Source organism: Camelus ferus, chromosome 2 (assembly GCF_009834535.1).
Source record: "Camelus ferus isolate YT-003-E chromosome 2, BCGSAC_Cfer_1.0, whole genome shotgun sequence".
Lineage (NCBI taxonomy): Eukaryota > Metazoa > Chordata > Mammalia > Artiodactyla > Camelidae > Camelus > Camelus ferus.
The window spans coordinates 10,174,031-10,198,653 of record NC_045697.1 but is presented as its reverse complement, the minus strand read 5'-3'; the positions used below and the strand labels follow the sequence as shown (position 1 = coordinate 10,198,653).

The window sequence follows — 24,623 nt, the reverse complement described above, 5'->3', positions numbered from 1 at the left end:
CTCTGAACATGAAAAGAACAACTTGTTAATTTACTCCTCTTTCTTTTTTTTTTTTTTGATGAGATCTAATTTTTTAAGTTGACTTAAAATAGCTACTACCTACATGGAGTTCACTAGAATAATTTTATAAATTATTGTTTAGAAGAGAGGCAAGATATTTTATATAAACACCTTCTTTTCTGAATAAACAAACCGAAGTGGCTTCAGTAGTATTAGCTTTAAAGGCCTTGAAAATTTTTGAAATGATAAAAAGTAGTTCTGCCTGATTTTTTCAAAACCCTCTGTTAGTGGAAGGCATCGGGGGGATACAAAGATTTCCAGATCCGATCGTACCACTAGGTGGTGACACGTTATCTTCTCAGCTAGAATGGGGCCAGCTTGAGGGCAAGGACACCGTTGGTGACTTTTGTATCTGGTGCCTTGTGGCACTAAATGAGTGAAGGAAAACACATGAAGGAACCATGAGGGTGGGAGGGATATTATACTTAAAGAGGAATTTCAAATAAAGTAAACGTAATCCTCATTTGGGTGAAATCTGATGATGACAACTATTTTTTTATGGTAATATTACTAACTTGATATCCATGGAAAACCAAATATACTAATTCACTCCCTCTGATGTAATAACTGATAGGGACTTCTCATTTTTATGTTGGTAGACTGTGGCCAAAAGAGTTTCTTCAAACAGCTAGAAATACTAAGACATCCCTCATAAGGCATTTTTTTCTCCTTACTGTCAGTTTCTCCGCTACATTACTAATCAGCTTTGTGGTCCCAAACTGTCTCTATTTTTCCTGTCCTAGGGATAAGAAGTGATTTGCCAAACTTGAAAGAGGGCGTGATTTCACATTTACTAAAGAAGCTCTGTGACACAGCTGAGAAAACCTGGCACGAATAAAGTTTCTGCCACTTGCAATGCAAAGAATGCAATGAAAATAACTTTTTAAATTATTAAAGATTTGATCCGAGGGCATGCAAGAACTTATGGATAAAGAGAGAATTTTAAGACATGCCATTACAAATATGTACCTAATGTCCGTTAGTATGAAATATGGATTTCCTTGGCAAAGTGATGCTTTTCCGTCAGAGGCAGCAGGGACATGCTCACAGGTTCTCAGTGAACCCATGAATCCCAAAGCCTCATCAGCCGCATGTTTGCAAGTGGCTTCCAGATCTTGCCCGTGCTGCCTCCCATACGTGCTTGAGTCCATTTCTCTCTCCTTACAGACTAAATAAAACAGCGGACATGTTCCATTTTTCTTTAAACCACTTCTATGATACCTGACCCCTCAGAACATACAACCACCTTCTAATAAAAAAGGTCTTGCATTTTGAAATAATCTTCCGATCTTCTCGTCCACCGTCCCTGAGTCGATGTGACGTGTTGTCTATGGAGACGTGGGTTTCTAAGGTCTTTACTGCACCATCTGGATGTGCTCCTCTCTTCTCTGTACTTTTGCAGAAATTCCCACACTTCTTGATAGGCCATTGTTCTGTGAATCACACTGTCCAGACCAGAGCTCTTTGTATACTTTGGGGGATACAAGGACTTTCCAAGGACTTGCTGTAAAATTAGAAGTGCAGTATGGTTGGCCCTCATGCCAGGAGTTCTGTATCTGAAGATTCTGCCAACCACAGATAGAAAATATTCTGAAAAAATTCCAGAAAGTTCCACAAAGCAAGACCGAAATTTGCTGTAAACCAGCAATTATTATTTATGCAGCACTAACGTTGTATTAGGTATTATAAGCAAGCAAGAGATGATTTAAAGTATACAGGGTGTATACAGGGTATATGCGGAACAGGGAGCCACGAGGGGTAGGAGATGGAATATTAAGATATCAGGTCATAGAGATAAGGGGGAGACACACTGCGTAGGTCATTCTACAGAATTTGGCTTTAACTCTGAGTCAACTGAGAGCCCTCAGAGGATGTGAACAGAGGAGTCACGTGACTACTTTTCCAAGACCACGCTGGGTGCTGGGGCGAGCAGGAGGGTGAGACTAGAAGCAGGGGCATCAGATAAGAGGCTATTGCAACACTTTATTTTATTACAACACTTCTGGTGAGAGTTGAACATGGTTTGGGTCAGGATGGTAGCAATGGGGATGCTGAGAAATGGTCATGTTTTAGATCTGAAAGTACAGCAAACAGGACTCATGGACAGATTGGGTGTAGGCAAGTAGAAGGACATGAGTTACGGTGACTAGAAGTTTTTGACCCAAGCAATAGGAAAAAATGAAATGTCTCTTTAGTGAGATGGGGAAGAGCAGGACTTCCCCACCCTCATGACGTTGTTTAACAAGCTTCACGAACTTCCCAGAGGGGAAGCCATATGTAAAGCTTCTGAAATTGGAATGTTTTTGTAGGAGAAACAGGCTGGGGTTGGAAAAAGGTGATCAGAAGCTCAGTTTCAGTTGAGTAAAATTTGAATGGTCTCCAAGTAGACCATGGACCTAACCAAATGTAAGAACTAAAAACACAAAACTTCCAGACAATATAGAAGAAAATTTTCACGACTTTGGGTGGGACAAAAAAATTTTAGATACAATCCCCACAGTACAATCCATAATAGAAGAAAAGTGATAAATTTGACTTCATCAAAATTAAAAACGTCTGTACTTCAAAAGATATCATTAAGAAAATGAAGATTAGACATGTACTTGGAAAAAATATTTGCAAGTTATATATCTGATAAAGTACTTGTATCCAGAATATGTACAGAACTATTACAACTCCACAGCAAGACGAAGAATCCAATTAATAACGTGTAAAATCTTAAATAGACTTACTAAGAAGATGTATCAGTTACTAATAAGCATGTGATAAATACTCTGTGTCATTAATCGTTTGGGAAATACAAGTTAAAGGCACAATGAAATACCACCATACACACACTATTAAGACTAAAATTAAAGACAGATTATATACATTGTCGGGCCGGAAGTGGAGAAACTGAACCTCTCACAAACTGTCGGTGGGAAAGTAAAGTGATACAGCCACTTTGGAAAATAGATCAGCGGCTCCTTATAGCGTTAAATATAAATTTATCATATGACCCAGTTCATAGTAGCATTATTTATAACAGCTTCAACCTGGAAAGAATCCAAATATCCATCAACAGATGAATGAATAAATAAAATGTGGTATATCCAGGTGATGAAATGCAATTCAGCAATAAAAAGGAACAAAATGTGGATATACACTACAACATGTATGAATCTCAAAAAACATTATGCTAAGAAGTCAGATGCAAAACACTACATATTGTATATTCTATTTACATGAAATGTCTAGAAAAGGCACATTTTTAGGAAAATAAAACAAATCAGTGTTTGTCCAGGGCTGGGGGTGAAAAGGGGAATTATCTGCAAATAGGCATAAAGGGACTTTCTGGGGTAATGAAAACACTCTAAAGCTGGATTGTGGTGATGTTTGCACAAGTCTACAAATGTACTAAAAATCGTTGAATTGTATCCTCACGTGGGTGAATTTTCTGATATGCAGATTATACTTCAGTAAGTCTATTAAATGTGTGAGTCATCCTATTAAACATGTAAAAGTGGGTGTTGAGTAGGCAGGTGCACAGTTAGTCTGAAAGAGGCCCAGGCTGGAGATAAAAATTTGGGACTGGTCAGTTATACATACAATATCTATAAGATAGAATTTAAAGTCCTGAGGTGACCAAAAGAATGGATGGTGATAAAGAAAAGAGGGCCACGCCCTGAGCTCAGGGCACTCCAACATTTAGAGGTTGGGGGTGTAGGAACCAGCAAGGAGACCGAGAGGTCCGGCCAGCGAGGCAGAAGGAGCCGGGGGAGTGGTGTCCGGGGAGCGCAGTGCAGAGGAGGAGGGACGGTGAGCTCCTGGGGATGCTGCTGACCGTCAAGCAGGGCAGATGAAGAACTGACCGCTGAACTTAGCATGCGGACCTCAACGAGGACACTTTTGAGAGGGAGTGGGAGCAGTTTCCAGCCTGGAGACAGAATGGGGACAGATGACTCTGGAGGAGTTTTGCTATAAAGGAGTGTTTTGGAAAGTGTCTTTCTTTATAACTAATAATAATAATGGATCTGTTTTGTATTCTTTTTATTCTCTTATGAGATGGGCAGTCAGTTGGGCCACAAGAGGAAACAGAGGACAGGCTCAGGAAACAAAGTTCATTGTAAACTCCCAGGTCCTAGAGCCAGGAGGTGGGGCATGCCAGGGTAAGATGCAGAGGTGGTCTGGAGGCCGAAGACAGGAGGGGGTGAGAGCTTAGAGCCTAGGTCACAGCCTTTCTTGGGATTATTGAGGGAAAGACAAGACAGAGCAGGGTAAGCAGTGTAGGACTGGCCGATTCGAGTAGTTCTGGGGGGTTCTGAGCTGTAAGGATGGTCTCCAGTTGCCTGGTACCCCGCCCTGGGATGGTTCAGGCAGAGGAATACTGCTTCCTGGGTTGTACTGGCCAGAGCAAGGAGACAGGGCTCTGGGCTGGTTAGTTTTCATATCATGGTCGTGCTCCAGGCTGGTCCTTTGCTATCTCTAACAATTGCCTAGTGTTTCTCCAACCAGAAAGGTTTTTTTTATTTGCTTTATTTCCCCCTCAAGATGTCAAATATCATATCTAAAACAAACAAACAACAAAAAAACCAAACAAAACCAAAACTTGATCAAATACAACATATGATTCATTTTCTACTTAAATATTTAACTCAGCACTGTAAATTAGTGCCCCCAGTACTACGTGAGGGGGTAGACTCCTGCACTGGCCAACTTTGGACATTTCCTACATTCCCAGGTGCCTCCTCTGACTAGAATGTTTCTTCTTCTCCAGCTGCTGAGCTCCAAAGTAACTCCCAAGACCAGCTCCCTTAGGAAGTTCTCCTCTTTGTCCCATATTGATCTTTATAACATTTGTTTCCTGGGTCAGGCTTTCCAGGTCTTGGTGACTTTTAAAAAGTAAGCCTGAAATAAATACTCTATTTCCTTTCATTTGCACCAAATTTCACTGGGTTCTGAACTTTATGGTCAACCAATACTGAGCAATTGGCTCTGAAATGATGCTTTAATCAGAGACACTAACACGAATGAATGGAAAACAGATGTCAGTAATGAAGAAATTTATGTTCCTAAGAAATGACTTAATGTTCGATAGTCACTCCCTTAAGAGATGGTGTGAGCTGGAATCACAGGGGACGTGTGTGTGTGCTTTTTCTGGATGTTTATTTGATTTGGAACCGGTGCCTGTTCAGTGAAATCCTTTCTTTATCTGGAATTCCATGACTATGCATAGGTTTGAATAGCCAATCAGAAGCCAAAGATTTTTCCACATGGTTTTATGCTGCTGTTAATCAGGGAGGTGGCACCTCTGGGCATGTGCGTGTGCGGGAGCCTGTCTGATCAAGGGAAGCTGCTGAGTATCTGAATCCAGTCTGCCTTCAGTAACACTCGGAGCCCTGCAGGAAGGCTACAGTGTAGAGAGGCTTGTGGGCCCGAGGGGAGTCGCTGGGGTGGTGGCCCTGAGGGACAGGCCAGAGAGACTCAGAGATTTGGGTCCAGGTGAGCAGACTTGGCTGGAAAGAGGCGGTGGGCATGGTAGCGGGCGTGGTAAGTGAGTGTCCCCAAACCAGAGTATGGCCTTGAGTAAAAAGCAGAGAGGCAAGCTTGAGACATCTGTCCCCTGAGGACGCATTGCTGAGCGCTCTGTGTACCAGCACTGTGCTAAGCAGAGCTGAACATTAGTCCCCACCCTCAAGGATTTTTAGTCCAGCGGAGAGAGAGGGCTGTGTACCAATAAACGGATGACTTCAGACATGCCTATGGGCACCGGGTCCATGAAGCATTAAGAAGGTCTACTCAGCCCACACTGGGCACAGGGGAAACTTCCCAGAGGTGATGTGGATACTGATTTTTGAAAGGTAACAAGCTAGGATAAAACAAACAAAAACTCTCAAAGGAGAAGGGGTTAGTCTATGCAGGGAGAGTGACGTGGGTGATTTACACTCTTTTGGGGAAAAAATGGGGCACAGCCAGGATGACAATTCTGCAAAGACTCCAAGCTGGCACTATGTCCCCTGTCCTCTGGGGGGCCCTGGGAGCCATGGATGACAGGGCTGGCTGTACACTGCCATTGGAGCTTCCGTGGGCAACCGTCAACCACTAGCTTTGCCTACTAGTCAGAGTTAAGATTCATGGGTGTAGAGTGATGCTGTAATGCAGCGATTAAGAACACAGGTTCCGAAGGTCCACAGACTGGAGTCTGGCTCCAGCGCCTCTAGCTGTTGGTCCTCTCCGAACCTTAGTTTCCTAATCTGTGAAACAAGGCCTGATTATAGGACCATTCCGAGAATGAAGTAACGTAATGCCCGTAAAGTGCTTACTCTCCTGCCATGTCGAACACTCAAAAGAGGTAATTGTTTTTGTTGGATATTTAGCATCAAGTTCTTCTTCCAGCTGGAGGAAGCTACCGTGTATGTGCCAGACCCTCTGTGGGGCGCTTTCTGTATGTCATCTGATTTCATTGTCATAATAGCTGCGTGAAGCCAAGGCTTTTATGATCCCCGTTTTATAAACGAGACTCCAGCGGCTTCAGGAGGTTGGGCGATTGCTCAAGGTCCCATGACCAAAAATCCTAACAAGCAGTAGTGAGTCTGATTTCAGTTCCTACGGGTCTCATGGAATGTTTGCTGACTTGAAATGTTGTTTATTTCTCTTAATACCTTGGGCAACAGAATGGAGTGTGAGTAAGAAAAGAGAATGAGGAGTCTTGATGGAAATCTTATCAGAAGGCTTGCTGCCTGGCTCGGAACAATGGTATTAAGCTCTCAGAATTCAAGGCTGTCAGATGAGTCATCTGTTTGTCTGTCCACTCACCCCTTCTTCCTTCCTTCCTTTCTTCCTTCCCTCCTTTCTTCCTTCTCTCTTTTCTTTTTTCTTTCTTCTCTCTCTCTCTCTCCTTCTGGGGGAGAGGAGGATGCCTCAGGTAAACAAGTAAATGCTTAGAAAAGAAAAATACAATCGAAACATATGAGCTTTCTTAGCATAAACTTTCTTGTTTGGGCCAGGGAAACCACTGCATCTGAGGTTTTGCCTAGAAAAATGTAGCTAAATTGTGTTTATAAATTGGTCATGAGAGACAGCATCATGAAACATTTATAACAGAGTATCAGTCCCAGCCCAGGTTGTGGGGGTGGAGTGTGTCAGGATGGTTCAATATACGCAAATCAATCAAGGGGGTGTATAGCTCAGTGGTAGAGCAAATGATTAGCATGCACAAGGTCCTGGGTTCAATCCCCAGCACCTCTGTAAAAAAATCCATCAATATAATACATCTCATTAACAGAACAAAGGACAAAAATCACATGATCATCTCAATTGATACAGAAAAGCACTTGACAAAATTCAACATCTTCTTATGATAGAAACATTCAACAAACTAGGAATAGAAGAAAATTACCTCAACATAGTAAAGGCCATACATGAAAAGCCCACAACTAACATGATCCTCAGGGGTGAAAAACTAAAAGTGTCTCCTCTGAGATCAGGAACAAGGCAAGGATGCCCTCCTGACGACTTCTATCCAACAGAGCACTGGACGTCCAAGCCAGAGCAAGTAGGCAAGTGCTGTGGACCGAATGTTCGTGTCCTCCCAAAATTCATATGTTGAAATTTAAACCCCAGTGTGATGGTATTTGGAGATGAGGCCTTTGGGAGGTGATTAGGTCACAAGGTGGAACTATCATGAATGGGATTAGTGCCCTTATGAAAAAGACTCCAGAGAGCTCCCTGCCCCTTCTACCGTGTGAAAACACAGCAGGAAGACAGCCACTTATGAACCCCAAAGCAGGCCCTCCTTACCAGACACCAAATCTGCTGGTGCCTTTATTTTGAACCTTATCTTGGACTTAGGATCCAGAACTGTGAGAAGTAAATTTCCTGCTGTTTATATGCCACTCTGTCTATAGTTATCTTAACAGGGCAAACAGGCTAAGATGGGAAGAAAAAGTTACAAAAGGCATCCAGATTGAGAAGGAAGAAGTAAAATTATCTCTGTTTGCAGATGACATGGTCTTATATGGAGAAAACCCTAAAAATTACACACACTCACACACACACACAACTGTTGAAACTAAGAAGCAAATTTACCAAAGTGGCAGGATAGAAAATTAATATGCAAAAATGAATTGTGTTTCTATACACTAACAATGAAAAATCTAAAAAAAGGAAATTAAGAAAATAATTCCATTTCCAACAGCATGAAAAGAATAAAATACTTGGGAATAAACTTGTCAAAAGAGGCAAAAAACTAGTACACTGCCAACTACAAAACACTGCTGAAATAAATGAAAGACACAGTAAATGGAAAACCATCCCATGTTCATAGATTGGAAAACTTAATATTGTTAAAATGTCAGTACTACCCAAGGCAACCTGCAGATTTAATGCAACCCCTGTCACAATCTCAATGGCATTTTCACATAAAAAAGAAAAATTCATCCTAAAATTGATATGGACCCCAAAATAGCCAAACCAATTTTGAAAAAGAAGAACAAATTTGGAGATCTCAGATGTCCTGATTTCAAAACACATTACAAAACTACAGCAATTAAAACAGTGTGGTACTGGCATAAAGATAAAATGCAGACCAATAGGATAGAATAGAGAAACCAGAAATAAAACCTTGGGAATATGGTCAAATAATTTTCCACAAAGATGCCAAGACCACTCAATGGGAAAGAGGTGGTGTGTTCTACAAATAGTGCTGGGAAACTCTCCATCCACATGCAAAAGAATGAAGTTGGATCTTACCTTACACAAATAAACTCAAAATGGATTAAAGACACATAAATGTAAGGCCTAAAACTATAAACTCCAGGAAGATAACAGGAAATCTTCATGACATTGAATCTGGCAATGACTTCTTGGTTATGACAACAAAAGCACAGGCAACCAAAGCAAAAACAGACAAACGGGACAACCTCAAACTTAAAAACTTCTGTGCATCAAAGGATACAATCAAGAAAGTGAAAAAACAGATTTTGGAATGGGAGAAAATATTTGCAAACCATATATCTGATAAAAGATTATTACCCAGAATATTTGAAGAACTCCTACAACTCAACAATAATAAAAACAAATGATTTGGCCAGACACTGGGCAAATGATAGGCATTTTTCCAAACATGATATACAAATGGTCAACAAGCCTATGAAAAATGGTCAGCATCACTACTTATAAGGGAGATGCAAATCAAATCCACAATGAGAAAACCTCAAACCCAAACAAACAGAAAATAACAAGTGTTGACAAGGATGTGGAGAAACTGGAGCCTTTGTGCATTGCTGGTGGGAATGTAAAATGTTGGTGCACCCACTGTGAAAAGCAGGATGATGGTTCCCCGAAAGTAAAAGTAGAAATACCACAGGAACCATCAATCTCACTTCTTGGTATGTCTCCAAAAGAGTTAAAAGAAAGATCTTGAAGATACTTGCACATTGATATTGAAAGCAGCATTATGAGCAATAGTCAAGAGGTAGAAGCAACCCAAATGTCCAGGAAGGGTAAATGGATAAGCAAAATGTGGTATAGACATGGAATATTATTCAGCCTGAAAAAGGAAGGGATTCCTGTCACATGCTACAGTGTGAATGAACCTTAAAGACATTATGTGAAGTGAAATTAGCCGGTCACAAAGACAAACTCTGTATGACTCAACTTACATGAGGTATCTAAAGTAGTCAAATTCATAGAAACAGAAAATAGAACGGTGGTTGCCAGGGGCCGAGGGGCAGGGGAATGGGGAGTTATCGTTTAAAAGGGATAGCATTTCAATTTTACAAGATGAAATAGTTCTGGAGCTCTATTGCACAACAATGTGATGAGAGTTAACTCTATTGAACTATGCATTTAAAAATGATTAGGATGGAAAATTTTATGTGTTTTTTTACAATTAAAAAATATTCTGGCAGAGATGAAAAAAGAAAAACAAATGAGGCAAAATCTTGTTAATCCTTGAATCTGCTGATGGGCACACAAGGTTCACTAGATTTTATCTACTTCTGTGTATGCTTGAATTTTTCTCATAAAAAATAGAGGCTCCAGAGGGCATTATGTTTAGGATCTTAATGGTTTGGCAGTTGAATTGGTGTCATCTGATTTACTTTAAGTGTATCAAAAGCTGTGCTGATTACCATACACATAAAGCCTTAATTGATGGGCTGAAGAGTTGTTAGTAGAGGAAATAGAGTTATGTTTCCAATTTTGCTGGAGAAAAAAATAATAATAAAAGGGGTAGAGGAGAAAATGGGCTTGTGTGATGAAAATTCCTTTCTCTAAAAAGCAGCCAGCCTACTTGAAGTCACGGGAGAACCATGTTCCCGACCCTGTGTTCTTATAGCCAGCCGGAGCGAGATGGGGCAGATGGGGAGGACTATGGAAGATGCTCCCATCACTTGGCCAGTCCAGCTTCAGTGTAGCCTCTCCCATCAACTGATTCTGCCACAAGGCTACACAACCTGAGTGGGCGGGCTGTGTCTGAAGCATTTGCTGTTATGCGTAGGTCAGAGTTCTCAACAACTTCCAACCCCCCCCCCCTTTTTAAAATTGAAGTATAGTCAGTGTACAATGTTGTGTCAATTTCTGGTGCACAGCATCATGTTTCAGCCATCCATGTACATACATGTATTCCTTTCCCTGTTCTTTTTCACTGTAGGTTACTACCCGATATTGACTATAGTTCCCTGTGCTGTACAGAAAAAACTTGCTTATTGAGCCTCTGCCATGGACCAAGTATTGCTCTAGGCACTGGGGTTAGGGTTCAGCAGTGAATGGAGAGATCAAAGTCCTGTTCTCAGGGAACTTCCGTCCGGAGGGGGGGGCAGGTACCTGGAGTGGGCCGGATAACTGAGTATGAGTGCTCTGAAGGAAAATAGACCCAGAGGGGAGGACAGAGCAGGTGATGGGGTGGGGAAGTGCCATTTCAGGTAGAAGGTCAGCAGAGACCACTCCAGCCTCCACCTCTTCCCCGACATCCAGACCCCTCCATCCATCCCCAATGCATATCAAATAGGCATCTGAAACCTTGCACGTCTTTTCCTGCTGTCTACCCTCAAACCTGTTCTTTCCACCATCTTTCTGTTCTCTGTAAATGGTCACTCCATTTCCCCAGTTGCTCACGTTGAAAAGCCTGGAGTCATCTTCCCTACTTCCGCAGTCCCGGCTCAATACAGCACAAGACTGTTGGCTCTACCTTCCAGACCCCCAGATCCCCACACTCCTGTCCATCCCATCCACGATGACCCTGGCCCGAGTCCCCCGCCTCCACCTGTATTTCTGCTGGTGCCCTCTACCTGGTCTCTGGGCTTCTGTCCTTGTTCCTTCCAGAGTCAGCTCTTAGCCCAGCAGACTTCAGCCTGGAGTCTGCCCAGATCCCTCGTCTGCTCAACCTTCCCCTGGCTCTCATCTCACTCCAATCAAGAGTGGAAGGACCCACAAGGCTGGTCCGGTTCCCCTCCTCCCTTCTGACCCTATTCCTTCTTCTTCCTCTTACTCATTCTCCTGCCCCCTTGCTGTTCCTTAAACACACCAAGCCCTTCACCAAGCGCTTTAAGGCCACTTTCCTCAGGGATCCCTCATTTCCTCCAGGCCTCTGTGCTAACATCACCTTCCTGGGGAGGCCTCCCCCGATGACCTTTATAAAACAGCAAGCCTTGCTCTCACCGCCACGGCAGCCCTGTCCTGCTAATTTATCTTTCTCTCTAACACTTCTCACCACTGGCCATACAGTAGATCTACTGTGCTTCTTCTTCTTTTTTCATTTGTTTTCTTTTTTACCCTCTCATCCTGGAACTGGAATCTAAACTCATTGGAAGCTTTAAGGCATTCTATTCTTGTCCCCATTTTGCAAATAAAGAAACTGAAGTTTAAGGAGGTGGGGGAGCTTGCCCAAGCGAGTAAGGAATTGACAGAGGCTGGTACCCACACTTTCTGATGCCAGAGACCGTGGTCTTCACTGACACACTCTATTGCTTTTCTGTCACAGTCTTAACAAAGGGATGAATGGAGAGCTTTCTGAGTAGACATCAAAGCCCGGGAATGCCAGGTGGTCCCGAGGCCTTCAGAGGCCAGTAAGCAGACAACCAGGATGCAGGCAGATCGGAGAGGAGTGAGAACACAGCTGGATGGGGCCAGACTGTGGAGGACTTTATGTGATGCTCATTACAGATTTCCGAGTAGAGGTTTAAAGAAAGATGACTGTGGTGGTTTAAAAGTACATCCATAAATTTCTTGGACACACCTCTCTTTAAACGTGGAGCCTAACTCCCCTCTTCTTGAATACAGGCTGGACTTCGTTTCATGCCTCTAACAAATGGCAGTCATGTGTGATTTCCCAGGCGAGGTCATAAAAGACACGGGTGCTTCCGCCTCGCTCTGGATGCACAGCTTTCTGCATGTGGCCACGCGTTCCCGAGCCCTCGGTCTGGAGTCCTCTCCACTCAGCAGTCTACCATGGAGATGCCGCACATCCTCTGCTGTGTGCCTTGCCCAGCCCATCTCAGGTCAACACTCCTTGTGGCCCTCATTCCCTGGACTTCTCTGCCTCTCACTCTACTGTGCGTTGACATAATGGATGAAATCTGTTCCACTCTCCCATCCACAAAACTGACTTTCTGCTGGTCTTGACCGCTCATTTCTGAGTGATGCCTGACCACCCAGGCTTCTTATCCATCAGATACCTACCACTTCACTCCCAGGGATTTTTTTTTCTACATCTTGACCCATCAGTGCCACCAAGTCAGAGACAGCTTTCAGCTCCACCCTGGGCTGCCAGATACCAGCTGGTCATGACCTTGCTCAGGCGGCAAATCTTAGCTTTGTGTTGTTCTTTCCTTCACCAAATCATAAAGAGCAGCTTTTGTTTTTGTCTTGTTTCTTTCTACTCTTGACTAACACATAGATTGTCTCTTACTCTAAACACCTCAGTTACTGCTCATTTACCTATTTAAAACGCCAGTGCAGACTATATAAATGTTTAAAACAGTGCACACTATTTAAAATCCTTCCACATTCTTTTTTTTTTTTTTTTTTGATTTGATCCTCACAATCACTCCCATGGTGACAGTGAAGAGTGTTTCCCCCATTTTGGGAATAAGAAAAGAACTCACGTTCCATGACAACACTGAGCCTTCATTATCAGCTACACTTTCTGACATTTCCCCCCTTGATTTTTAAAATAACTGCTTAAATATTCAATAGTTGTGCTGTGAACTGAATTGTGTCCCCACAAAATTCATATGTTGAAGCCCCAACCCTCAATGTGACTGTATTTGGAGATATGGTCTCTAAGGAGGGAGTGAAGGATAAACGAGGTTTTACGGGTGAGGCTCTCACAAAAGGATTAGTGTCTTTACAGGGAGAGACACCAGAGTGAGCCCACAGGGAGACAGCGGCCGCCCGCAAGCCAGGAACAGAGGCCTCGCTGGACTCTGACCACACTGACACCCTGATCTTGGACTTCCAGCCTCCAGAATTGTGAGAAAATAGATGTTGTTTGAGCCACCCAGTCTATGGCATACTGTGTTAGGACAGCCTGAGCATACTAAGACAAATTGTAATCTTCACTAATGAATAAATTTGCCCATTTAGGAAAGGAAGCAACTCTCTGGGATCAATCCTGGCTCTATTTTACTAATTGGTAACAGTTTTATTGTGTCACTGCTCTTGGATGGGAACTGCATTTTTCTTAGGGTTGGCCTTCAGATGAGCCTGCTTCCAAAGCCTTCTAATTTCCAATAGTTACTTTCTTCCCCAGCTCAGCTCCAGGGAAACAGGGTATCAATTGTGTAATGATTAGGTAACAACTGAAAAGTATAACTCATCTTCTCCTCTGGTCTCTTCCATTTTTCATGAAAAGCAACAAGGGAGGGGTAGTAAGTTTCCCTACAATGATCTGATAATGACTGATGCTGACCGCAGTGGGGAAGAATAATGCTGTAAAATACAGGCCACGGTTTCTGGACGAGGAAGGGAGAGTGTGTGTCGGGGGGGCTGGGGGGATAAAAGCAGGGGTCCACAAGGAGCAAGGTCCCCAAGAGCCTCAGAAACCTCCTCAGGTTTTCCAACATCTCATTCCAGTCGATTTCATTAACAAATATGCCTTCCTAACTATTTCACCCTCCTTTGAATTTCTACCTATTTGACTATTTGCACCATTCTATTTCAGTGAATGCTTCCAAACTTATGTGGTTATATAAATATATCCTGGGATTGTGTCCTGTCTCCTAGACAGATGCTCACCTAGAAGATGACCCACAGAATTGGGCTGAAATCTGGCATAGGGGTGGGCAGTGGACATATATGAAAAATAATACCCATGAGAAATCCAAATGTTGCTCTGTGCTGATCACAAGAGGCGATTAATAACTACTGGTTGAACAGAACTGAGAGACACTTACTTCGTGGGCCTCGTCGACTCGTCATGCTCAGGAGGTGAGTGTCAGAACCTTCCTGCACGGGCTCCTGCTGGTCCTCGAGGTGGGAGTTTTCAGACACCATTTCCTTGGGGCCAGCAGCTGGCAGCTGTGGGCAGATGGTCAGAGGTTGTGACTCCCGGGGCTTTGGTTGACTCAGATCCTATCTCAGGATGAGATGGGTCACTTAGCAAAGGGACAGATTGTAATACTATTCAGATCTAGATAACTGTCATCTCTGCCATGTGAGTCGATGTGGTCCTCCCCTCCCCATCCCTCCAGGGAAGCGGTGTGGATCCTGAGTTTCTCTAAGAGGTTTCTTGGGCAAAATGCTTGCAGCATCCCAAAATAAAATGAATATTTTCACTTTTTCTAGGTATAATGTGTAGCACTTTGTAGAAATCTGGAGGAAAAGAGAAGCAGGGAAATTACAACTGAACTATTTGATCCCAACTCCCAATTCATTTGGAAACAGTTGTCCAAGTGCCTCTGGTTAATCCAGGGCAAAGAATAGCCTCTGGTTCCTGCCCCAGACTCTTAGAGGAGGGCAGGAAGGGGCAAGCGTGGCAATGGAGGCCATGGGTGAGTGATGTCCTTAGGACCAGACAAAGGCTTGGCTCTGAACTCAGATTTACTATGGGACCCTGGGTGAAGTATTGAACTTCTAAACTTCCTTCCTCCTCTGAAAAAAAGGAACTAAAAATAGCCCATTCACTGAGATGCTGCTATATATCAAGCATCATGCAAAGTGCAGACATTCTGGTTTAAATAAATGGCCTGGGGTGGACCTGAGGCATTTAGTTAAAAAAAAAAATCCCCAAGTGATTTTGAAGTGCCACTAGGGTTAAGCAACACTCCTCCAGATTTCTTGCCAACACCCTCAAAACTGCACCTTGTCTGTGACAGACGCTCTTGTGCAGTTCAGTGCGTGAGATGCCTCAGGGAAGTGCTGTGCCTGGAATGACCTCCTCCACTCCATCCCTGCCGCTTTCTGCCGGGCAGTCCAAGCTCCACCCCCCAGGCCTGGTCACCACTGCTCACTGTGCCTGTGGCCTTTGAGCTCTTTCCATCCGCACCAGCCCATCTGCTGTCGCGGGGCCCCCTGGCCCTGGATGCAGAGCCCCTGGCTGACCTACAGGATGGGGTTAAAGCTTTCTCAGTGTCCAGAGGGACCAACGGTATGGCCAGGCAGCACCTCCCACCCCTGGTCCCTCCCCAGGACGGGTCCACACCAGCTGCAGAGAAGGGGGCTCCGGACGGAGCTCGTCCCCACAGGAGTGCTGTGGGTGAGGGGGAGCAGGGAGAGGGGTTTCTTTTCTGACTTGGGCTCTCGGTCCCGGTACCCTTCCCATCTCCCCGGCCACCCTTCTCCAGGCAGCCCCATCACGTGGCTGCTGGCTCAAAATGGCGCTTCCTTCCCCTCCCTCCCCTGCTGGCATCTGGCTGATTCCAAACAAATCACCCATCCACGAGATCGTCCCTGCCTCCCTCCTCAGAGGACGACTCCTTTTCAAGAGAATTTATTTACCTTGAGAAAGTGGAGCTTGCACGGGGATGATCACGGCCAGAGGGCAACTTCTGCAGAGGGCAGAACTGGGGGAGGGGCTGCCTGCAGGCCCGGGAGACGGGAATCAGCCTCTGGTTTCAGCTGAGGTGGAATTTGGGCTTGGAGTTGGAGAGAGTGGGAGTTCCCCAAGGTTTGTAATCCTGCACTGCCATCTATCGCCGGTCTTAGTTTATGACCTTTGATGACAAGTTGGAAGGGGCTTTTTCCATCATTTCTAAACTTCTCTCTGGGGGATGGGAAACACTTTAGAGGAAAAATGTTCCAAATACTGCCCATGGCTTCATTGTGAGGGTCCTCTGTCAGGCCCAGCACAGGGTCCACACCTGGACCATCCACTCGCATCCCTGCCTCTCCCAGCGAAGGCCAAATGCTGGTACCCACAGGAGGATGCGTGGCATCTCTGCATGCAGCGGGTTATTAGCCAACAGCCTGCTAGACAGACTGTGCTTCTTGTCATTGCTTACCTGTTTCTTTCTTTTTTGTCTTGGAACCTTCTTGGTCTTCTTCCGTTGCCCCTCATCTGCATCCTCACCATCTTCAATGAACTCCTTTGTTAAAATGCAAATGGAAGAGTTGTCACTTGGTGTGTGTGTGTGTGTAAGTTGGGAAAGAGTGGTAAGCGAGGACCAGGGGTGTGATTTTTAGGTGTTAAAATTATCATCTTGCCCAGAAGCCTCCACCCACTAACGCTGAGTGTGTGTGAAGGGACAGTTGACCCATCTAAGCAGCCACCACCATCTACTTTTCCCCAAATTGATATGTTCTTGAAAAGCATATCCAAATGGGAAGTCAATGAGATGCTGTTGGAGCTTCCATTGCTTGTTCATGCACAGGGCATCTATTGAGTGCTTAATGTGTGTGCCCGGCCTTGGGGGACACAGAGATACTCCCCGTGACTTCCCTCAAAAGTTGTGATCTAATGAAGGCCACGAACAAATGAATCTGCCAGGACAGATGTTCGGGCCCAGACGGACAGACAACCCCAGCACAGGGTGACATCAGAATCATATTAGGGTTTTTTTTTTTTTCCAGGGCTGTGCTTCTCTGCTCCCTAGCCTGACTATCAGGTGGAGAATAGTGAAAATCCATGTTAAATCACCACAGAAGTCTCAATTTAAAAGAAATGTTTGCAGGTCTATTTGAAAAGGGAGAAATCCTTTAACAGTGCAAACTTTGATTCTTTTCCCATATTATGCTTTCTAAAGTTTTAGTCATAAAATGTTAGAGCCAAACCCTCTCAAGTTTCAAGCTTTCACGTTTTCTAGTCCTAGAGTTTCACAAACCAGAGCACCAGCACCTGTGGGTATAAGAGAAGTTGCAAGAGGAACCCAGAACCTCTCCTGGTACATCTAATTTATTAGGCTTTTTTTCCCCTAAAATTGGGAAATTTCTGTTTTTATACCGAAACGAACTTGGAACACAAAGAATAGATTTTTAATCATCTAAGATGTCAAAAGACACGGCAGGCAGGTTGCTGGGCTAGGTTCCAACCACACAGCGGCATCCTTGGCGTCAGGTTAGAGACGGTGTGAACTTCAGTTGCAGACGAAGGAGCTGAGGTGCCAACCAGGGATGGGTGTAGCTGGGGCTTTTCCTTTGTCTGTGGGACCTGATCTCTCTGACTGATTTTCTGGGTGCAAGGCCCATCCTCACCCAGGCCTCCTTCTTCAGGGCCTATCGGGAATTCTCCAACTTAAATTCTAAGATGATAGTACAGAGGTGTGCAATTGTGGTTCTTAATTCAACACTGTTCTTATTACCTTAGAAGTAGACTTGTGAGAAAACTATGTCTTTTTTTTTTTTTTCTGGCTTTCCAATAATGTTTTGATCCTCCATCCATGGAAAACTCCAGTAGTAAACTTCAAATTAGACCAAATGTAAACTCCATGAGGGCTCAGGGCTTTTGTTCGCTGCTGTCTCCCCTGGGACCAGAGGCACAGTAAATATCTGTTGCATGAACGGATGAGCATGTGTAGATTTCAGGTGATTTGTCAGTACTTGGTATCTTGCTTAAAGTTCCTCTGCATGGTTTTATCTGGGTTCCTTCAGGCTTTTTGAAAATAGCGTATTGTCTCCACTTCTACCTCTGTGGTCTCCAGTGACTGAACGCTGGAGCCAAGAGAGAAGCAAGGACTGAGAGGAAGACTTTCCCTTCTGTTCGGAATGCTACAGTCCTCAAATTGGAGACGGCCTCCCTTCTCTGGTCCACATGGTGTTTAATGATGCTTCACATACAGTGAGTTAGAAGTTGCAGGACTCCATGAGACAGAGGATTCTATTAATGGTTGTAATCTGCCATTGTTGGCCTCATTTTGAATTTCTTTAGAAATCAATGTGCTTCAGCAGAACTGGACCCCACGGTAGGTGGTAATTCAGAACTGCCGTGTATTGGAATTCATGAGATGGTTACAAAGCCACTTCACGGCACTCCACCCTGGAGCTGAGTTTCCTACTCCACCTGCCCCTCTTCTCCACGTGCCTGACATGGCACCTTCTGCATGCAGTAGGTGTGCAGTAAAGGCTCGTTGCTGGCCTAACTTCCTCACTCACCAGCCCGTGTGACATGAGCCTTAACACACAGACACACCCCCCAGGGACATCTAAGCAGCCACTCACCTCTGTAATTATTTTCACTTTTTCTTCCTTGGGATTCATTTGTGCTGTGTCGGCTCCTCCCTGCCAGGCAAAGAACAAAGAAGTCAGGCCAGCTGAACTCAGGGAAAACATCTTCCTTCTTGTTGACAAACCGGAAGCTGACTTTGATGGTTAGGGGATTGTTGGGGCTGAGCAGACCTGCTATTCACAAGGAGTGCCTTCTTGCGGGTCCCAGGATAGGTGGTGATGAGCCCCAGAGAAGGAAAGAGGCCAGGCCCTCTGTCTCCACCAGCCTGGTGGTGAGCCTGGCTCTCCTGTGTAGGAGCTCGAGCCAGAAAGGGTTCTGCCCCTGGGGTAAGTGGCCTGGTTGGAATCCAGCTCCTAAAAGACTGTTTCACAGCCTCTCCTTTCCCCTCAAACCTTCACCTTCCCTTCTACCTTCACGCTCTACCTTTGGCCTTGGTTCTCATTTCAAGAGCGAAGAGATGGAGGGACGGTATAGCTCGGTGGTAGGGTTCCTGCTCAGCATGCATGAGGTCCCGGGTTCAATCCCCAGTACCTCCACTAAGAAATAAAATGAATAAATCTAATTACCGCCCCCCCCTGAAATGAGCAAAGAGATGAAGCCAGAGAGGGGTTCCCCAACCTCCCACCCCCCCAGCCCCACCCCCACCACACTGAGTCATGTCCCCTTCTGGGCTTCTGCTTGCTGCTGTGGCCCCTCCCTGCTTCCCTCCGGGACCTCTGCTCCCATCCCCTCCCCTCCCTGCCCAGACAACTTTCCCTCCTCACCTGCATAATCATAATAGGGTCATTCCTGCCCGTGTACAAAGGCTCCTTCCTTGGAAAAAGTTCTCTCTGGCCGTCACATCTCTTCCTAGACGTTACTCAGTTGTTCAGCCCTTTACAGGAAAACTCTTCAAACCCTCTCTTTCCTGAGCGCTGAACTCCCTGAAACTGCTCTTGCCAGGTCCTGTAATGGATTCTGTAACCCGGCATCCCCATGGCTCGTGATCAGTCCTCAGCCCTCACCTCATTTGCCCCGTCAGAGGCATTTAGTAATGAAAGTGACTGGTCACTTTCTTTTTCTTGAAATATCTTCTTCACTTGGCATCTCAGACTTGCTCTCTCCTGGTTTCCTCCGACCCACTGGTGACTGTCTCCTCTCAGGCTCCTGGGCCGGTTTCCCCCATCTTCCGAGCAGCACACCAGCACCTCAACGCCTTCCCCTGCTGAGCTCGTCCTGTCTCCTACTGAATCCCAAATTCACATCTCCCAGAATGCCTGGCCTGCTTGTCCCACAACCTTCCATGCTGCAATACACGGAACTCCACTGTCCCCAGGCCGGTTTGCCTTGGCGTCTTTCTTGAGTCCTCTCTGTCATGTGATACACCGCATCAAGTCCGTCAGAAACCCTGCCCCCTTTGCCTTCAGATTATACCAGGAAACCAAGCACCTCTAAGCGCCCTGCTGTCATTGCCCTGGTCAAGCACTCCTCGTCTCCCAGGGGTTTTGCGAGAGCCTCCTGACATCGCTGCTTCTCACTGTGCTTGCTACCTAAAGCCAGTTCTCTGCATTGGTGCCGAGTGAACTGTTCAACATGCAAGTGAGATCATGTCACTCCTCTGCTCAGAATCCTCCAGTGACCTCCCTCTCTCAACAGAGTAAATCCTAAATCCTTTCAGAGGATCTGCACTTGAATCTTCTCACCTCAGGGCCTTTGCACTTGCTGTTCCGTCTGCCTGGAACTCTCTTTCCTGAGACATCTTCCCTCCTCTTTTTCGATTCCTACAGGACTCTGCTCAGATTTCATTTTATCAGAGAGATCTTCCCTAAACACCCATAAAACAATGATAACCTCCCACCCTCCCTCTTCTGAAACTACCTAACCACCTTATCACGATTTCTTTTTCATCGCACTTATCAGCAGCGGACACCTGCACTGATCTGTTACTGTCTGCCCATTCTCATTAGAATATAAGCTACAAGAGGGCAGGAGCGCTTGCTTGTTGTTTACCCCTAGAGCTTAGGACTGTGGCATCTAGTAGACACAACAAATGTGTGTCGAATGAATGACTAAATCACTCTTTATTGTCTGTGTCTCCTTTGGCCACATTCTGGAACCCTTCAAAGCTTCAGTGTTGTCCTCGTTGGGCTGCTATGAAGATTAAACAAGAGAACACGGGGAGAAACACCAGGCCTGACAAATCACAAGCCCTTCCTAACATCCACGGAATCTGAATCTTAACTGGGACCTAGTCTTGTAAGCAGCTCATCTGACATGTTCAAGGTTTCATTGACCCTAATGGGGAGTTAGCACATTAAAGGGAAATAAAGCATCTGAAATTCTATTGTCTCCCGTTCAGACCTCCTCACAGGTGACAAAAAATGGAGGAAGGGAAATGGTGAAAGCAGCAAAGAAAATAAAAGGGTGAGGAGGCAATCTAACGAGAATGAGGAGGCAGGTGATAAAAATGAAATGCTACAGAGCATGGACGCTCTCTAAACCCCAGCTCTGGGCATTATGAAGTGAGAAAAAAAAAAGAGCTGTGAAATATCTTAGCAACTGAAAAAATTCTCAGTAAATGAAAAAAATTTTATGTATGAAAGAAAGAGAAGTAGAAAATGAAAAATGTAACAGGGCGGACTTTTTCTCCTCATTTTTTTCTGATCATTACCTTTGAATGAGTTTCTAAGGAAATCAGATGACATTCAAATTTATTTTTCTATGAACACTTTTGCTAAGAAAACTAATCAATTCTACCCAATATTAATATGCAGCTTGTCATCCTGATGTGCCCTGAGTGCCTGTTAGTAGATTCCTATCGGCAGCATCAGAATGAGAGCTGCGATTTACTGCCCTGGCTCTGTGTTCCCACTGGGTCTCACAGTTGCATTTCCAGCTTAGGAGCACATGCCGTAACTTACACAGGGCACACCCGGGCTTTCCTCGGAGGTCAGCCTCTGACAGCTTACGTGATTTGCCATCTTAGTTATTACAGGTCACATTCAGAGTTTGACCCCTGAGACTCAGTGACTCCAGAGTCCTCCTCCATGCCGCTCTGCCTCTGTCTCCACACTTTTTCTTGCTTTAGCGATGTCAGTAACTATATAGAAACTCTTCTCTGTTAGCCTGTTATTCTGGAAATATTTACAATGGAAAACTGCAGAGCATTGACCCCACGAGAAAGGGTTTTGGCTAGCCCGGGTCAATGATTTATTTAGTTTAACTCAGTGCAAAAAAACAGAAGATATTTTTCAAGAAAAGTACTGACATCTTCATCCAAACAAATGGACCATTTCTGAGGGTTGTCAGATACTCTGAGGACCTGTGGGAATTCTACAGGATGCAGGAATAAAGGAATGAAGGTATATGGAAAGGGCAGCACTGTATGTAACACAATTCAACCTTAGCTGCTTAAAAAATAATACAGCATATGCGTCCTACTCCAGAACAGGGAAGACATGGGTTTACAGAAAGAGGGAGACCTTTGTAAAAAAAAAAATTGTATGGACCTGGGTTCAAATTCCAGCTCTATTTATCAGCTATGTGACTTTGGAGCAATGCCTGCACCTCTCTGAGGTACATTTCTGTGTCTGGAAACTTGTGATCATAATTCCTACCTCGGTGAGTGATTATTTTATCAGGGTTAAATGACAGACTGGAGTAAAATGCCTGGCCTGGACCAGGCTCTCGGTACTAGTAAGTGTTACTATCAAGAAAAAGTGATGGGGAAAAGGAGGAGAAAGGGATGGGGTGGGGGAAAGCACTTAGGGTACAGGAATAAAAGTCGTAAGAAAGACCTTAGGTGACGCCAAATTCCCCATTATCATCTTTGGTTGTCAATTTTCAATCTCTGGCACCAATAACCATAGCCCCTCTCTCCCTTCTCCCCGCTGGGCTCAGGGCAGTTTCCTTTCTGTTTCCATGTGTGGTGCTTCTGAAACCTCCCGCTGCCCTCACACCCTTGAGCGTGTGCTCCTTGTAGACAGCACTTTGCCTTTTCTGTCCTATTCTGTTAAAGCCTGGATCCCCGGGCAGGTGCCATGTGCACCCTTTTGATTTCATTACCTAATTCTACCAGTTATTCCAGCCACACCTCCCTGTAGTCAAGGTTAGTGACAAATAGCTTTATGGAATCATTTCATCAGCTCAGGATAACATATGTCGCCTCCAAAGAGTACACAGAAATACCACAGTGGGGCTGTGTGAGGTGACACGTGCCCAGTGCACTTATGTGATGCACTGAGTGCTCCCGGCCCCTCCCTGGGAGAAGTCTCGCTGTGCTGTAAGCACTCAAACCCTTTTATAAACCTCTCATGGCTCTTAGCTCATTGTACTGTGATGATCTGTTTATAGGTCTGTCTTCCCAGTAAGCTCTGAGCTTCTGACCTGCTTTAGCACGTTTTTGCTCACTCTAAACATCTGCACCTTGCTGCAGCCTGGTGCCTTGATGATGCTCAATAAATGTTTGAAAGAATGACTCTGCATGAGCTCTAGGAGATCATTTGAGAGAGATTTCATTCTGGTGCTGAATATACTTGCAGAATAAGTTATACGAAAACCCAGTAAACATACACATATTTCCTGTTAAGCTTTATGAGCCTTTCAGAGCACCTGTTTGCAATGAAGGGAAACAATCAGTTTAAATCGCAGAGGGTAGATTTCCTTGTAGTCTTTTGGTGAGAGCAGCCATCCTTTGTCTGCAACAGCCCTTCCTCTCGTGCCAAGGGATGCGAAGCTAGCAATAACTAGTATCTTGCCTCTCGAACAGTTTGAACTAAAGGGCCCAGAAATGCAGCAGCAAGTGTTTCCGGGAGACCAGAGCACAACAGGATGGCGTGGAAGTCCCGGGAAGGAAGCAGAGAGACCTTCTGGGAGGAATCCCACCCAGAGGCTGGCACGAGCCAGACTTAACATTTCTTGCAAACCAGACACCAGGCAGTGGCTCAAATCAAAGCAGCCCGAGTCATGCTCTATGTTTTGATTCCAGAAAGTAAAACGTAAAAAACAAGGACCCCTGCATGAACAATTCATTAAATCGGCTCAGGGTATCCAGGGGAGAGGCTGAACTCCAAGCCCGCGACGGAAAGCGGACTCCCGCTGCTGCAGCCCTGCTCCCGGGGACAACCGATTTACCTTAAGGAACTTTACAAGGCACTTTGCAGGTCCCGCTTTCTGGGATGGAAGGAAAGTGGAGAGAGATGGGTCTTACTGTTGAATCTTCTAAAAAAAATCCCGGAAGGAAAGGCTGAAGGTCGGGCCGCCCCGGGCTGCTCCCTGGGAAGCTGCAGCCACGTCTCAGCAAAAACACCCGCTTAGCAACCCGTTCCTAAGGACGGTCACTCGCTGGCTTTTTTTTCTTTTAAAGTGACAGGTCACTTGTAGCAGTGGAACACAGGCAGGCGGGGTGAGCAGAGGCGCCCAGCTTGCAGGAGAAGCACAAAGAGAAATCGGCGTGGGGGAGCTGGGTCAAAATTAAGTCCAGCTTTCAGAGCCGTCCCCTCCCGCATGGCATCTGCTCACTGGGCATTTCTGGGAAATGACAGGCGATGCTCAGGGGCGGGTGGTTTAGCATCAGGGCAAGGATGTCTAACTTATCTGCGGCACGGGCTCCCTGGAGGTTGCTCTGGAGTGTTTTCTGGTTCAGCATGGAACAGTAAATGTGCAAGATGAACCCCTGTGTAGTCTGTGAGCCCCACTGAACTTACTGATGGGGGTGTAACTGTTATGGCTCAAAAAGCAAAAAAAAAAAAAAAAAAAAAAAAAAAAAAGAGGCAAAGCAGATGGCAGAGAAATGGAATGAACAGACCAAAGAAAGCCACACTCCAAGTACACTAGTGTGTGTGCGTGTGTGTGTGTGTCTGTGTGTGTGTGTGCGCGCGCACATGTGCGTGGTAGGGTGGGCAAGCCAGGCGCAGGAAGGAGGAAGTGAGCTGGCCCACTTTGCAGAACTCCAGAGAGAACTGGGATTTGTCTCAGCAGCGTGATGGGCTGAGTGGTGTCCCCC

At 45.2% G+C, this 24,623-nt stretch overlaps 1 protein-coding gene across 1 annotated transcript in view; it reads right to left on the bottom strand.

The window, feature by feature from the left end:
• CC2D2A (coiled-coil and C2 domain containing 2A) overlaps positions 1-23,928 on the bottom strand; it is a 114,371-nt gene extending 90,443 nt beyond the window's left edge. The window contains 4 exon segments of the mRNA XM_032494328.1: positions 14,436-14,559; positions 16,482-16,565; positions 18,634-18,693; positions 23,753-23,928. Coding sequence (XP_032350219.1) covers positions 14,436-14,559; positions 16,482-16,565; positions 18,634-18,672 — 247 coding nt within the window. The 5' untranslated portion in view covers positions 18,673-18,693; positions 23,753-23,928.
• Positions 23,929-24,623: the final 695 nt, after the last annotated feature.